This window comes from Streptopelia decaocto (assembly GCF_964273445.1).
Source record: "Streptopelia decaocto genome assembly, chromosome: 15".
NCBI lineage: Eukaryota > Metazoa > Chordata > Aves > Columbiformes > Columbidae > Streptopelia > Streptopelia decaocto.
The window spans coordinates 4,048,921-4,061,269 of NC_138670.1; the positions used below are offsets into that span (position 1 = coordinate 4,048,921).

A 12,349-nucleotide genomic window follows, 5' to 3' on the forward strand; every position below is an offset into this window, starting at 1 on the left:
CTTTATGTCTTATGGACAGCCTTCAAAAAAATGAGACTTTTGGCGTTGTTTTTGTGACAAGACCATCATTATTGTGTAGTGGCTATCAGTAGGAAGTGAATCATTCGCACTTAAAACATGTGATTTATATAGTGGCTGTAGTTTGCAGCAACATACCTGGTTTAGCCAGCCTGCCTTCACAAAGCAGCGCCCCATCGCACTGAAATGCCTCTGGAGGGTGACACAGCCGGTAACGGCACCGCAGTCCAAATTGGGTTTATTCCAAGTTCTCTCTTTGTAGCAATCCTTGTTTTGTTGTCACCATCCAGCACCAACGCGCTTTTTGTTTGAAGCCCCGTGCTGGCGATGGTGCGTTAGTCTGTCAAGAGGTGAATTCCTCTCCAAGCACCAGTGATGGCACATTCAAACTGAAAGCTCCTACTGAATTCATTTAGAGTAATAATATGATAGCTGTGTTCTGCATTCTTTTTGTAATAAAGAGGGGAAAAAAAAAAAAGGTTATGGTTCAACTCTCGGTCTCTGCCTTGTGAGGCATTTCCCCTGGCTGTGGCCCAGACGAAAGGTAGGTTTTGAAGAGTCTTTCACCTCAGTTACCTATTTTTATGGGCAGGAGCTTCGCTGTCCCCGATACTTCAGTCAGGTTTAGCTGCCACAACCAGCAGATAATGGTCACAGGAGAAAAAGGGCCAGACTCAAGAGAGGTGCAGACACAGAGAGTACATCTCTTCCATAAAACGACACTGAGGCGGAAAATGAGTCCTCAAACCCTGTCAAAGAAACCGAGCCCCCTCCCGCCGAGCGGCTGAGGCGGCCGGCACCCGTCACTGCGCAGGCGCGAAGCTGCCGGGGACCTCGCGCGGCGCGCACCCCGTTCGGGCTGCCCTACCGCGCGCCTGCCGGGCCGCGCGCCCGCCATGGAGGCAGTGTGGCGGACGCCTGCAGGCGGCGGCGTGCGAGGTCCCCCCGGTGGCGCCATTTCGGAGTGGCGGCGGCCGGCGGCGCCGCTCGCTCCCCGCTCGCCGTTCGCTTCCTGTTCGCCGCCCGTCCCTCCCGCCCCGCGCCTCCCCGCCGCCAGCATGAGCGTGGTGGAGCACGTACGGGAGATGGCGGCCGCCGGGCTCCACTCCAACGTGCGGCTCCTCAGCGGGCTGCTCCTCACGATGAGCGGGAACAACCCGTGAGTGGCCGCCCGGGGGCTGACAGGGCTGAGGGGGGAGCTCGCCAGGCGGAGCTCGCAGGGGGCCGGAGGGTGTGTTACGGACCGGGAGGGAGCAAGGCCCGCCTGTGCAGCTGCCCCTGCTGCCGGGCCGTGCCGTGCGGGTCCCGGTCCCGGCCCCGGCCCGGGGGTGAAGCTCTGTCAGCACCGAGGGGTTCGGCGTGAGCGGCCTGGTGGAGCTGGGGTGATTTTCTCCTTCCCAGGATGCTCTGTGCAGGTCACAGCTCTTCTTTGGCTGGGTTTTGAGGTACTAATTGAAGCCAGAATCCCATTGCGATACCCTGACTCTTATCACTTCTGCAAACACACGGGCAGTGTTAGGAAGGGGGGTTGCAAAATGTAGGAATGTGGATTAGGACCAGCATAGTTATACAAGGAACTGGGTTACCTTGTAAGCTCGAGTCCGTTCAAACAAAATGTGCTTTAATAGATGTTGACAACATGTGGTTTGTGATGGGGAGGATGGAGGCAGCAGTGGCCAAGCAGCTGAACAGAAGCTGTTGTTACTGAAGAGGTGTTGGAGCGGATATTGCATTTGTTTGTGTAGAGATAAAAGAAGTTGGTGAGATAATCCCTTTGTCAGGTGCTGGTACCTGCTACCCAGGGGTCCTCGCGATGTACTAGCGAAGCAGCAATTGGAAGTTGAAGCCAGACAAACCAAAGCTACAAATACTTTGGAGTTGTGAGGTTTTTGTCCTTCTGCAGTTAGCCGATCTCAGCCTCTGTATTTACATTTCTTTTAGGGAACTGTTTTCACCATCTCAGAAATACCAGCTCCTTGTGTATCATGCAGACTCTCTCTTCCATGATAAAGAATATAGAAATGCTGTCAGTAAGTATACAATGGCCTTGCAGCAGAAAAAAGCACTAAGTAAAACTTCAAAAGTAAGACCTTCTACTGGGAATGCTGCCTCAACTCCCCAAAGCCAGGTATTTAAAAATTGACTCGTGCACATAACATGATCACGTTCCCCCGTACAATTAATGTTGCTGACTCAATATTATAGCGTTTAATTGTGGATTTATAATGTCCAATAAACCTGACTTTTTAAGCTAATTTATTTTGAAAATACCAGTGTGTTTTCTAATGAATAACTTAGTATAGTCTCAAACATGGGATTTTTTTGTTCATGCTCTTTGCTTGAAGATAGGATCGATATGAGCTGGCAGTAGTTTGCTTTGTTAACTTTGTTGCACTAGATTTGTTCAGCATAGTGTAAGAATTTAACAAGGAAACATTATCCATTGTTTTCGCTTGACTAAAACAACATTGTAGTTTAAAGTTTGTATTTTATTGCAGTGTTTACCATCTGAAATTGAAGTGAAATATAAAATGGCTGAATGTTACACAATGCTAAAGCAAGATAAAGATGCCATTGCTATTCTTGATGGGATTCCTTCCAGACAGAGGACCCCAAAGGTGAGTTCTGGCAGACTTTTGTCACAAGTGCTTTGTCAGCACATCTTGGACCTACAGCCCAGCGTCTGGTAAAAAGAGAATGTAGCCTGTAGGTATAATGACATTGTATATTGTAGCAGAAACCAGCTGCTTATGTTGTGTAGAGCTCAAATAATTTCTGTTTTTTCGTCAATCGTGACTTCATTGAGAAGCTGAGTGGAAACTTTCTCTGCCTTCCAAAGCCGATTCTCTCCAAGAATCCCATTGCTGTGGAGAGGTCAACTGAAAGAAAGTTGTGTAAGGGATATATGGGTCCTTCTTGGCATTGTATATAACCACTTGCCCATCTTCTGGCTTTGTATATGCACAGCACTGAGATTTCAAGATGCACTGTGCAAATACAAAAGAATGTAAATTTTATCTTTGGGCTCAGAGAGAAGCAACAGTTTTGATTTTATACTATATGATACATCACAGTGTTCTCAGAAGAAGGGCAGGTGATTTTTGTCTCTGCCCAGAACAGGAGGCAGGTGTTCCTTAAGACAAAGTTGTGACCTTTCCCAGTGACGCTTTCTCCTTTCTCACACTTGACTCTCCCAACATTTCTGTCACTTGTAGATCAATATGATGTTGGCAAATCTGTACAAGAAGGCGGGTCAAGAACGCTCATCTGTAACGAGCTACAAAGAAGTGCTGAGGCAGTGCCCATTAGCGCTTGATGCCATACTAGGTAGGTATCTGCACACTGTAAGTGTTCCAGTATTAAACAGTATTACAATTTGAATTATGTGTGGGAGTAGGTAACTGTCTTTTACTTGCATGTAATATGTAACAGCTACATTATGCAAATTATAAAAAACGCTGTAACAAGCTGCTTGTTTATGCTTGTCAAGGGATGAAGTTTCTGGTCTTCAGACAATTAATTTGCATAAAAAGCAGTTTATGGTGGCTGAACTGGATGTGTTTACTGTTCTGAATAGGTTTGCTCTCGCTGTCGGTGAAAGGTGCAGAAGTGGCCTCTATGACCATCAACATAATTCAGAGTATTCCCAACCTGGACTGGCTTTCCATGTGGATCAAGGCATACGCTTTTGTGCATACTGGAGATAACACAAGAGCAATAAATACCATTTGGTAAGAGTTCAAAGAGGATAGTGTAATCAAATAATATATTAACATTTATATGTAATTCTATTTAAAGTGGCATTATACAAATAACAGGGACTTTTTTTCTCTTAAAGCTCTTTAGAGAAAAAGTCATTGCTGAGGGATAACGTAGACTTGCTGGGGAGCTTAGCAGACCTGTATTTCAGAGCTGGAGATAATAAAAACTCTATTCTGAAATTTGAACAAGCACAAATGCTGGATCCTTACCTAATAAAAGGTGAGTAAATTCTAAAAGAAAGTTTAGCCGGTATAATGATCTGATGAGTGACATTAGAGTGGAATATTGCGTATTGTACCTGCCTTTCAGTTCAGAATTCACATCCAGAAGCTGTGTATCTTGAATAGTTACTGGTACTTACACTGTTTAAAGTAGGTGTTTGTGGATTTTTTTTTTGCTGTTGTGAATGACTTTGCCATTTCTTGATGACTGATCTCCGCATGTTTCACATTAGGAATGGATGTATATGGTTATTTATTGGCACGTGAAGGTCGACTAGAGGACGTAGAGAACTTGGGCTGCCGTCTCTTCAATATTTCTGACCAACATGCAGAACCCTGGGTGGTATCTGGGTAAGTTGTTTTCTTTCCTTTCTTACCTCAATTCTTTCTGCACATGGTGGATTACAGTCGACACAGTGGATTCAGCTTTTTTGTTCAGAAGGTGCTTTTCTATCTTATCCTGTTCTTTGGGTAACTTAAATTAGCTATCCAAAAATATCTCTTTTGGTTGTTTTCTGTGTGTTTAAACCTACTAGTTACCACCCCTGTGCAACAACAATGATATATTAAATAGCTGTAAAAGTTAACATTTACACTGCTTTTTTCTTTAAACTCCTGACAAAGTTTTTTTCCCTGAATATATATTCTTAACTTCAAATTCAAGAGTTAACAGTTGTCTGTAATTTTTTTTTCTTCTTCTTCTCTTCCTTCTGCTGTTAAACCTCAATGAATGTGCACAGGCAGTATGTTTACAATCCCTCTTGTCTTTCCATAGGTGTCATAGTTTCTACAGTAAACGATACTCTCGTGCCTTATATTTAGGAGCCAAAGCTATCCAGCTGAATAGTAACAGTGTTCAAGCTCTCCTGCTGAAAGGAGCTGCCCTCAGGAACATGGGCCGCGTCCAGGAAGCAATTATACATTTTCGTGAAGCAATTCGTCTTGCGCCTTGCAGGCTGGATTGCTATGAAGGTGAGTGAAATTTTGGTTTGTTTTCTACTTGTTCATTTATGCAAAATGGAGAGTGCTAATCTGATTTTCTTGGCTATTCCCGTTCCATATCTGGTGCTGTGTGGTGGGCGCAGTGCTGTGGATTCCCTGCTAATGTGAAAAGCATGGACTTAGAAATACTGTAATGCAGGTTTATGTTTGTTTTAATAGTTTTTGTTTCACTTGCAATTACCGGAGAAATCCGTAACCTGTCACACCTTAGTCTTTTGTCAGATGTTGGTCCTGGGAGATGGTCGTCCACCTCCTGCCTTTTTCTTAGGTTTTGTGTAGAACCCTGTGCCATTTTAATATTTGTGTCCAAGTTTCCCTATCCGCGAGTTTCTTTGACATATTTTGCAATTTGTATTTGCTAATTGGAGTGTCAGATGTTTGGAGTTTGGTCGCTATGAAGTGCAGATGATTGAGGAGGAGTTGATTGTCTGTAGCGCTCACTCAAAAACTGAATTGTTGTCTTTTTTTATGTCATCAGGTCTCATCGAATGTTACCTGGCATCCAACAGTATCCGTGAAGCCATGGTGATGGCAAATAACGTGTATAAAACTCTGGGAGCAAATGCGCAGACACTCACTCTGTTAGCAACAGTCTGTCTCGAAGAGCCAGTCACGCAGGAAAAAGCAAAAACGTTACTGGACAAAGCACTAATGCAAAGGCCTGATTACATTAAAGCTGTGGTGAAGAAAGCAGAACTTCTTAGTAAGTTCCTTTGTTTTTTTCCCCCCCATGTTGACTTATTTAAAGTGTAATGTTTTACATGGAAGAGTGTTCTGCAGCCTCATTGATGTGAAGAATGTTACAGCCCAGGGATTTATCAGTTCTATCCTGAAGGAAAAAATCACAGGAATTAATTCCATCTAGCAGTGGATATTAAACCAGCACTTAAAACAATTGCAAACAAGATGTTTTGACTTCAAAGGATATGTAATCCTGAGCGTTGCCCTTATTGCAATAAAACCCATCGTTTAGAGTTAATCTTGCAAAAAGTATCTTGCTACTGTCCCCCACGCTGGCAGTTCTGAAGGAAGAAATAGTCAGGTGTGGTGATGGCTCTTTGTGTACACTCTGACTTTTAATAGACTTATGTAAAGTATTAACTAAAACCATAGCTTTGTATATAAACAGGTAGAGAACAGAAGTACGAGGATGGAATTGCTTTGCTGAGGAACGCGCTGGCTAATCAGAGCGACTGTGTTCTGCACCGCATCCTGGGAGACTTCCTGGTGGCTGTCAATGAGTACCAGGAAGCCATGGACCAGTACAGCATCGCCCTGAGGTAAAGCAAAGGCTCTGCAATTGCAGTGTAGTTAAAAGAAACAATCACCAACTTGACTAAAAGTAAAAAGTTGAGCCTCTAATTGATTAGGACATAAGCAGAAGTAGCTTTACATTTTTTTTTCTCTTAAACAATTGATGTCCTGTTAGTGAGTTACTTGGCCATAAGGCTTTGAACTGAGAAGTGCAAAATCTAAGGTCTGCACTGATGCTGAGCATGTCACTAGGTGTGCGATTCCTTGACTGACGAAAGGAGTAAGGCATGGATTTATTTCTCATTATTATATAGTCAGGCACAATAAGATCCATTCCTTTAGACTTAAAGGTGCTCTATAAAAATGAACTATTAAGTAAATTTTAATAGCGTGATTCAATTTAACATAACCTGAATGTTATCTTGGGGTGTTACCGTGTTTTCATTTTAATAAATTTACCTTAAATCTAGCACATTATGTCTACCATAAGCTTATGTAGCTTAAATGGGTTAGCTTTTTTGTCCTTGCATACAATATATTTAGTCATAGTCATTTACATTTGTACTGCTTTCATGTTACTCTAGAATTAGAATTGCCTGGAAGAGTGTGATGTTAAGCACATTCTTGGGGATCAAAATAGTTTTCTATGAAGATTTAATACTCAGTGTTAGTCAGCCTGAAGTGAAGTTGCATGATCTACTAAACTGAACTTCTTGATGTTAAACAGCAAGTGCAGGCAACAAGATGAGGGGGCTTTGGTTGTTGTTGGTTTGTTTTTTGGTTTTCTATTGTGGTTGTGTGTGTGTGTGTTTTATGACAATGTCACTAATATAAGGGAAAAAAAAGGTTTAAGGCAATGCTTTCTTACTTTCCTCAGTTTGGATCCAAATGATCAGAAGTCGCTCGAAGGAATGCAGAAGATGGAAAAAGAGGAAAGTCCCACGGATGCAACCCAGGAAGAAGACGTGGATGACATGGAGGGCAGCGGGGAGGAGGGGGACCTGGAAGGCAGTGACAGCGAAGCGGCGCAGTGGGCAGACCAGGAGCAGTGGTTCGGCATGCAGTGACAGCCGCTCCTCCTGCCACTCGTGTGGGCATTTGAACACCCCCCTGGGGCTGCTCTGCTTTGGAGCACATAAACTATGACTTTTGCAGTAACAAAGGTCTTTGTTGGTGTTTGTTTTTTTGTAAATAGACTTCGAAACCAAGGGCAAGGGTGCAGCTGAGCAATGGGAGAAGAGAGGGAAGAACATGATCTGGCCCAAGGCCTTGCAGTGCATGAGTGTTCCTGTTGTGGATGATATTTCTCCTGCAATCCTCTGATTAAAGCCTTTACCGACTGTTCTTGCTCCTGCTACCACCACAATTCCCTTGATGTGGTCCAGATTTCTATAAGTTATTTTTGAGGCTTTATTGTTCTTCCCATGTGCTCAGTAGCAATGGGAACATGATGGTCTCTGGGGGTGAGGGGAGGAAGGGGCTGAAACGGTGCAGAGTGGCCCAGGTTGGAGTCGAGTTTTCATCTTTGCAACAAAGGCGGAAAAGAACCGACAACTTCAGGGTCTGCCGGAAAAGCTCGGACTGCCGCCGCCCGTGGCCACGCCCTCGGGGGCCCGTGGCCACGCCCTCGGGGGCCCGTGGCCACGCCCTCGGGGGCCCGTGGCCACGCCCTCGGGGGCCCGTGGCCACGCCCTCGGGGGCCCGTGGCCACGCCCTCGGGGGCCCGTGGCCACGCCCCCGGCAGTGCCCACCTGCCGCCCCGGAGCGGAGCCCCGCCCCCTCCGCCGTGGCTCCGCCCCCTCCACCCTGCTGTTCGGAGCTCGGGCATTATTGCATTGTTTTGGTATTATTTTGCATTGGAAAGCTGATTCAAAAGGGTATCTGCGGCTACAAAGGTTTTTAGCCACTGGACATATATCAAAATGCTTGCTTATTTTTGCCGTGCTTTTTAGAATGCGTTTTTAAAATATGTGTCTATCTTTTTTTAAAAATAAGTTTATCTGCCTTACATTTACTTTGCTTTCAGGGTGTTTTAGGGGAGCCCCATTCATCAAACAGAGCCATACAATATTAAGTGCTATAAATCATGTTGGAAGAAAACTGGAGTATTTACCAAAGGCTTTTAATCTCAATAAATCTGGAAGATAGTAGCAATAGACATAGAATCATAGAAGCGTTTTGGTTGGGAGAGACCCATGAGATCACCAAGTCCAACCATAACTTAAATCTAGTAGTAAACCATGGCTAAACCACAATTGTTTTTGCAGATTTCAGCTCATTGCGTGTCTTTCATAAAAGAAGGAAAGAAATATACATGTGCAAGCAAATTCAAAGCATCTTTAAAAAAGAGTTGTTTTCTCCTCACACTGGAGCATTGATCAGATTGTGTTCTGTGTCTGAAAGCCAGTGGCTCCATCACCTTTCTGGTTGTATTCAAACCTGTCATGGATAGAAGACCGGGGTTCTTGACGGTATTAAACTAAAGAAAGGACATGTTTAATTTCAATTAGAGAAATATATGAGGTACGTGATGTATATTTTGTGAGCTGCTCAGCTGTTCTAATAATTGCTTTAAATAGGTCGTTAATGGCAGATGGAAATCACTGAAACACTTACACAGAGAAGGAAACCGGAGAACACAGTTTCACTCAAACCATCCTGTCGTGTGTTTGTAGATCATCTGATAATCTTTCCTTTTAGCACTGAGGGGAAACGGCTCCACAATGAGCAAAGAAAACATCAGTGCGCTTACGTGTGGCTTTAGCAAACCAGCCCCGGGACACCTCCGATCAACGTACGAGAGCTGTGAAACAGCTGTGTCCTCACCGCTTTGTTTTGCTGAGAACGTGGCTCCTTATTGAAAATGACAATTTGGTCAGATGCTGCAAATAAGTACCCGATGGGATGTAACTCATGTGTCGTCCCTGCTCACAGTCGTACAGTGGGTGAGGTACCGTCCATGTCGAGCGCATTTGAGATTGTACAGACAGATGTATTTAGCACGAGCTCCCGAATCCTACAGGGATTCTTCTTGCCTATTAATGAGCCTTCATTAGTGCTCTAATTTTAGAATGTGATCTCTGGTTTTGCAGAGATCTTGTGCTCTCAAATTGAGTTACTGGGATTCTAGTCCAGGGAATGTCACAATTAGCCCCTAATGAGCGGCTGACCTCATTCTCTCACTTGTGTGCCGAGCTCCCTAGAAGAAAAGATTGCAAAGCCAAAAACTGGAGTTCAGGCAGTTTCAGACCCTCGGTGGACGCTCCCCAAGGTGGAGCGGTTTGCAGGCAAGGAAAAAGACCATTTCCATCCCATTGTGTGGGGAAGCTGCCCATGTTTGCTTGAAATCCTTGAATTTGAATCACAGATGTCATTAGTTAAGTTTTAATTCTCTCCTGCTTTGCGATAGGAAAGACACAGAAGCGATGCGAAGGGACAGACTTTCTTCAGACCTCACAAAGGCTTGGGTAAGGGCTAAAAGACTTAATATCCCAGAGTTTAGCAGCAATGTCTGATAACACCCGACATCTCGGCTGCATTTCTGATTCTGATTTGCAGATCTGGGGAATCCAAGGGTTGTGAAGGAGAGATGACAGAAGGAGCTGAGGACTACTGGCCAATGTCAGCATTTTCTGTCTGAGGTGCCTTTTCCTTTTCTGTTATTGCTGATTATAGAGAGATTTTTGATTAACTAAGACTTTCCCCCTGCTTTCAGTAAGAATCTTCCTCATTACGCCTGTTTTTTTGTGGTGATTCTTCCCTCCGTGCTTTTCAGGAGCTCAATGATGTGGAAACTGGTGCATCCAGGGCAGAAGCCGGGAGTATTTCTTGTTCAGCAAACCTTATTTCCTCACTTAGACCTCAGCCCTAAGGAAATCTCAAAGGCTGCGTCTACCATTGTAATTTCAACTTACACAAACACACCATTACCAAATATCTCTTGAAAAAAAAGATATAAATCAGTGCAGTCTCCAGTGGTCTTAAATTTAGTGGCCTTAGGTGGGCTTGAACTCAGTATAAACCTGATTTCAAAGTAAATAGCCTTAGGCAGGGCTTAAGTAGCACAGTCTGGCTAATACGTATTCAGTACTACCCGTCAGTAAATTGATGCGCCTTTATGCAGTACCCAGCAAAACTCAAGTACATCACAGTTGATTTTGCTGTGGTTTCTTCATCAACAGGGTTCGGTTTGGGCCTGAAGGTCGCCCGCCGTGCAGCTGGGGAGGGGAGCTCTTAATCCCATTAGGCTTTGAGATCAGAGCAGCAGCAGCTCCGTTTGGTGAAAGGCTGGATGTTGTTTGTTGTACATCTGTTGGATAAAAGCCCTTCTGGTTTAGGCAGAGACCTCCCTAATGAGCACATGGAACCTGATTAAGGTGTAAGGAAGAGCTAAATGCTGAGCTGGTCCTACCATTGCAGCTCTGAGTAGATGCAGAAAAGTGATTTCAGGAGTTCAGGCAATTTCCCAGAAGAAGAGAGCAGGACCCTGGGAAGTCTGTGTGCTGCAGGGTCAGCGTCAGCTTGAGAAAGGAGTTCAGGATTTTGATTTTAGGTGCTTGAATTTCACTTCAACAACTTAATTTGCTCTGTCCTTCAACCCAGACCAAGGGAACGAGCGCCTGGTTCCCCGCTGGCAGCAGGGGCCGTTCTCTGGGTTAGTTCCACGAGCTGATGTCCATCTGGAGCCGTGCAGCGCCCACAGTCATTCCCCAGGCTCTTTTGGGCACGTCACGTACACCTTTTTGCCGTTTTACTGCAGAATCTGGTTGACGCAAAGCTGAGGTGTGGGTAGAAGTGTCGGTGTTGCTGCTCGGGGAGGTTCCGTAACGCTGGGCGGCAAAGAACTTGTTAAAGCAGGTTCTGGGTGCTTTGGAAACTTGGTCTTGGTTTCTGACGGGCCACCTGTGGTTTGCGTGTCCTGTCTGACAGAGCGGAGGTTGAGTCGAAGCTGCAGCAATTCCCTTCTGGGTGTCTTTTTGATCCAGGAGAGGTTTGGGAGCTGCGAGCAGGAGCAGCGTGGGGTTTGGAAATCAGCCCATGGTGGGTCCGTTTTCTCTGTTTGAAGCTGAAATTTCCAGCACCTGACGGCTGGTTTGTGGGTGCAGGGGGTGGCTGGGGCCTGGGTTCTTGCGCTGTCAGCTCACTGAAGGTGTCAAGCCCCTCGGTGGGATGTCCTGAGACACTGACAGTGCCCACACACCAGAGGCTTAGATTTTATAATGGTACAGGATTCAGTACCCATAACTTATAGCCAAAGGTGAGCTGTGGCCACAACAAAGCAGCCACTGTCAAACAGGACTGGGATTGCTGTTCGCAGCATGGTGAGGGGATGAATATTCAGCAGGAATCCCTGGAAAGCTGAAGAGTTCCACCAGGAATTGTTGTTGGGATGGCAGCCCTGGGTCAGCCCGGCTGTGGGCAGTGAGGTTGTTAGTCCAGGAAAGGAAAGGACAGACATTTGCTGATTTAAGCGGCGGTGGGAGCTTTCCTGCCCATGGTTTGCCTGGTGTGGGTCAGGCTTGCACCTAAACCATAGGTCAGCATTAGTGCTTAAGTGACAGCGAAGGGCAGTGACAGGAGAAACGTCTCTTAAGTCCTGATGTGTGCCCGGGGTGTCCTGCCCGGGTGCGAGATCAGAACGCTGGGGTTTTGCAATCACGGTGAGCTGGGCTGCGTGACTCGGTTACGAAGGCATGAGCTGGGTGCAGCTCCATTGTTTTTAGCTGCTGATGTTATCTCCCCCCTGCCTGCCTCGGTAGGAAAAATTGACTGCCACTTGCATAAATAGCAGGGGGTTTGTAACAGCCTGTGCTTATCGGATTTGGGGCTTGTGGTGGTGTTTCTGGACTTGATTTTAGTTAATGATGGCGGCTTCTCTGCCTCAGAGGCTGAACGGGACACACCAAGCGGCTCTTGGAGGCTGATCACTGTTCAGAGTCGATCTGGGGGGACAGGGATGGTCCCTTTGGGCTGAGGGACATGTGAAGAGCAGCTCACATTGCGTACTGAAAGCTCTCGAGGGCTCCTGAACCTACATGTGTAAAATCAGCCTAAAAGTCCTTTTCTTTGCCCGAGGAGCCACACTGGTACAT

The 12,349-nt window shown here is 45.6% G+C and overlaps 1 protein-coding gene across 1 annotated transcript; it reads left to right on the forward strand.

The window, feature by feature from the left end:
- Nucleotides 1-944: 944 nt before the first annotated feature.
- ANAPC7 (anaphase promoting complex subunit 7) lies at nt 945-7,611 on the forward strand. The gene is made up of 11 exons (XM_082066051.1): nt 945-1,177; nt 1,960-2,146; nt 2,517-2,636; nt 3,234-3,345; nt 3,596-3,749; nt 3,857-3,999; nt 4,235-4,352; nt 4,777-4,973; nt 5,482-5,706; nt 6,133-6,283; nt 7,135-7,611. Exons 1-11 carry the CDS (start codon nt 1,077-1,079, stop codon nt 7,322-7,324), a joined length of 1,698 nt encoding a protein of 565 aa, XP_081922177.1. The 5' UTR covers nt 945-1,076; the 3' UTR covers nt 7,325-7,611.
- The last annotated feature ends 4,738 nt before the right edge of the window (nt 7,612-12,349 follow it).

Bases quoted from the DNA above. Each gene is read 5' to 3' on its own strand.
- ANAPC7 (XM_082066051.1), top strand. From the start codon at position 1,077: ATGAGCGTGGTGGAGCACGTACGGGAGATGGCGGCCGCCGGGCTCCAC. The intron at 3,750-3,856 runs GTAAGAGTTCAA...TTTCTCTTAAAG, and splicing joins AGAGCAATAAATACCATTTG to CTCTTTAGAGAAAAAGTCAT. The intron at 5,707-6,132 runs GTAAGTTCCTTT...GTATATAAACAG, and splicing joins GAAGAAAGCAGAACTTCTTA to GTAGAGAACAGAAGTACGAG.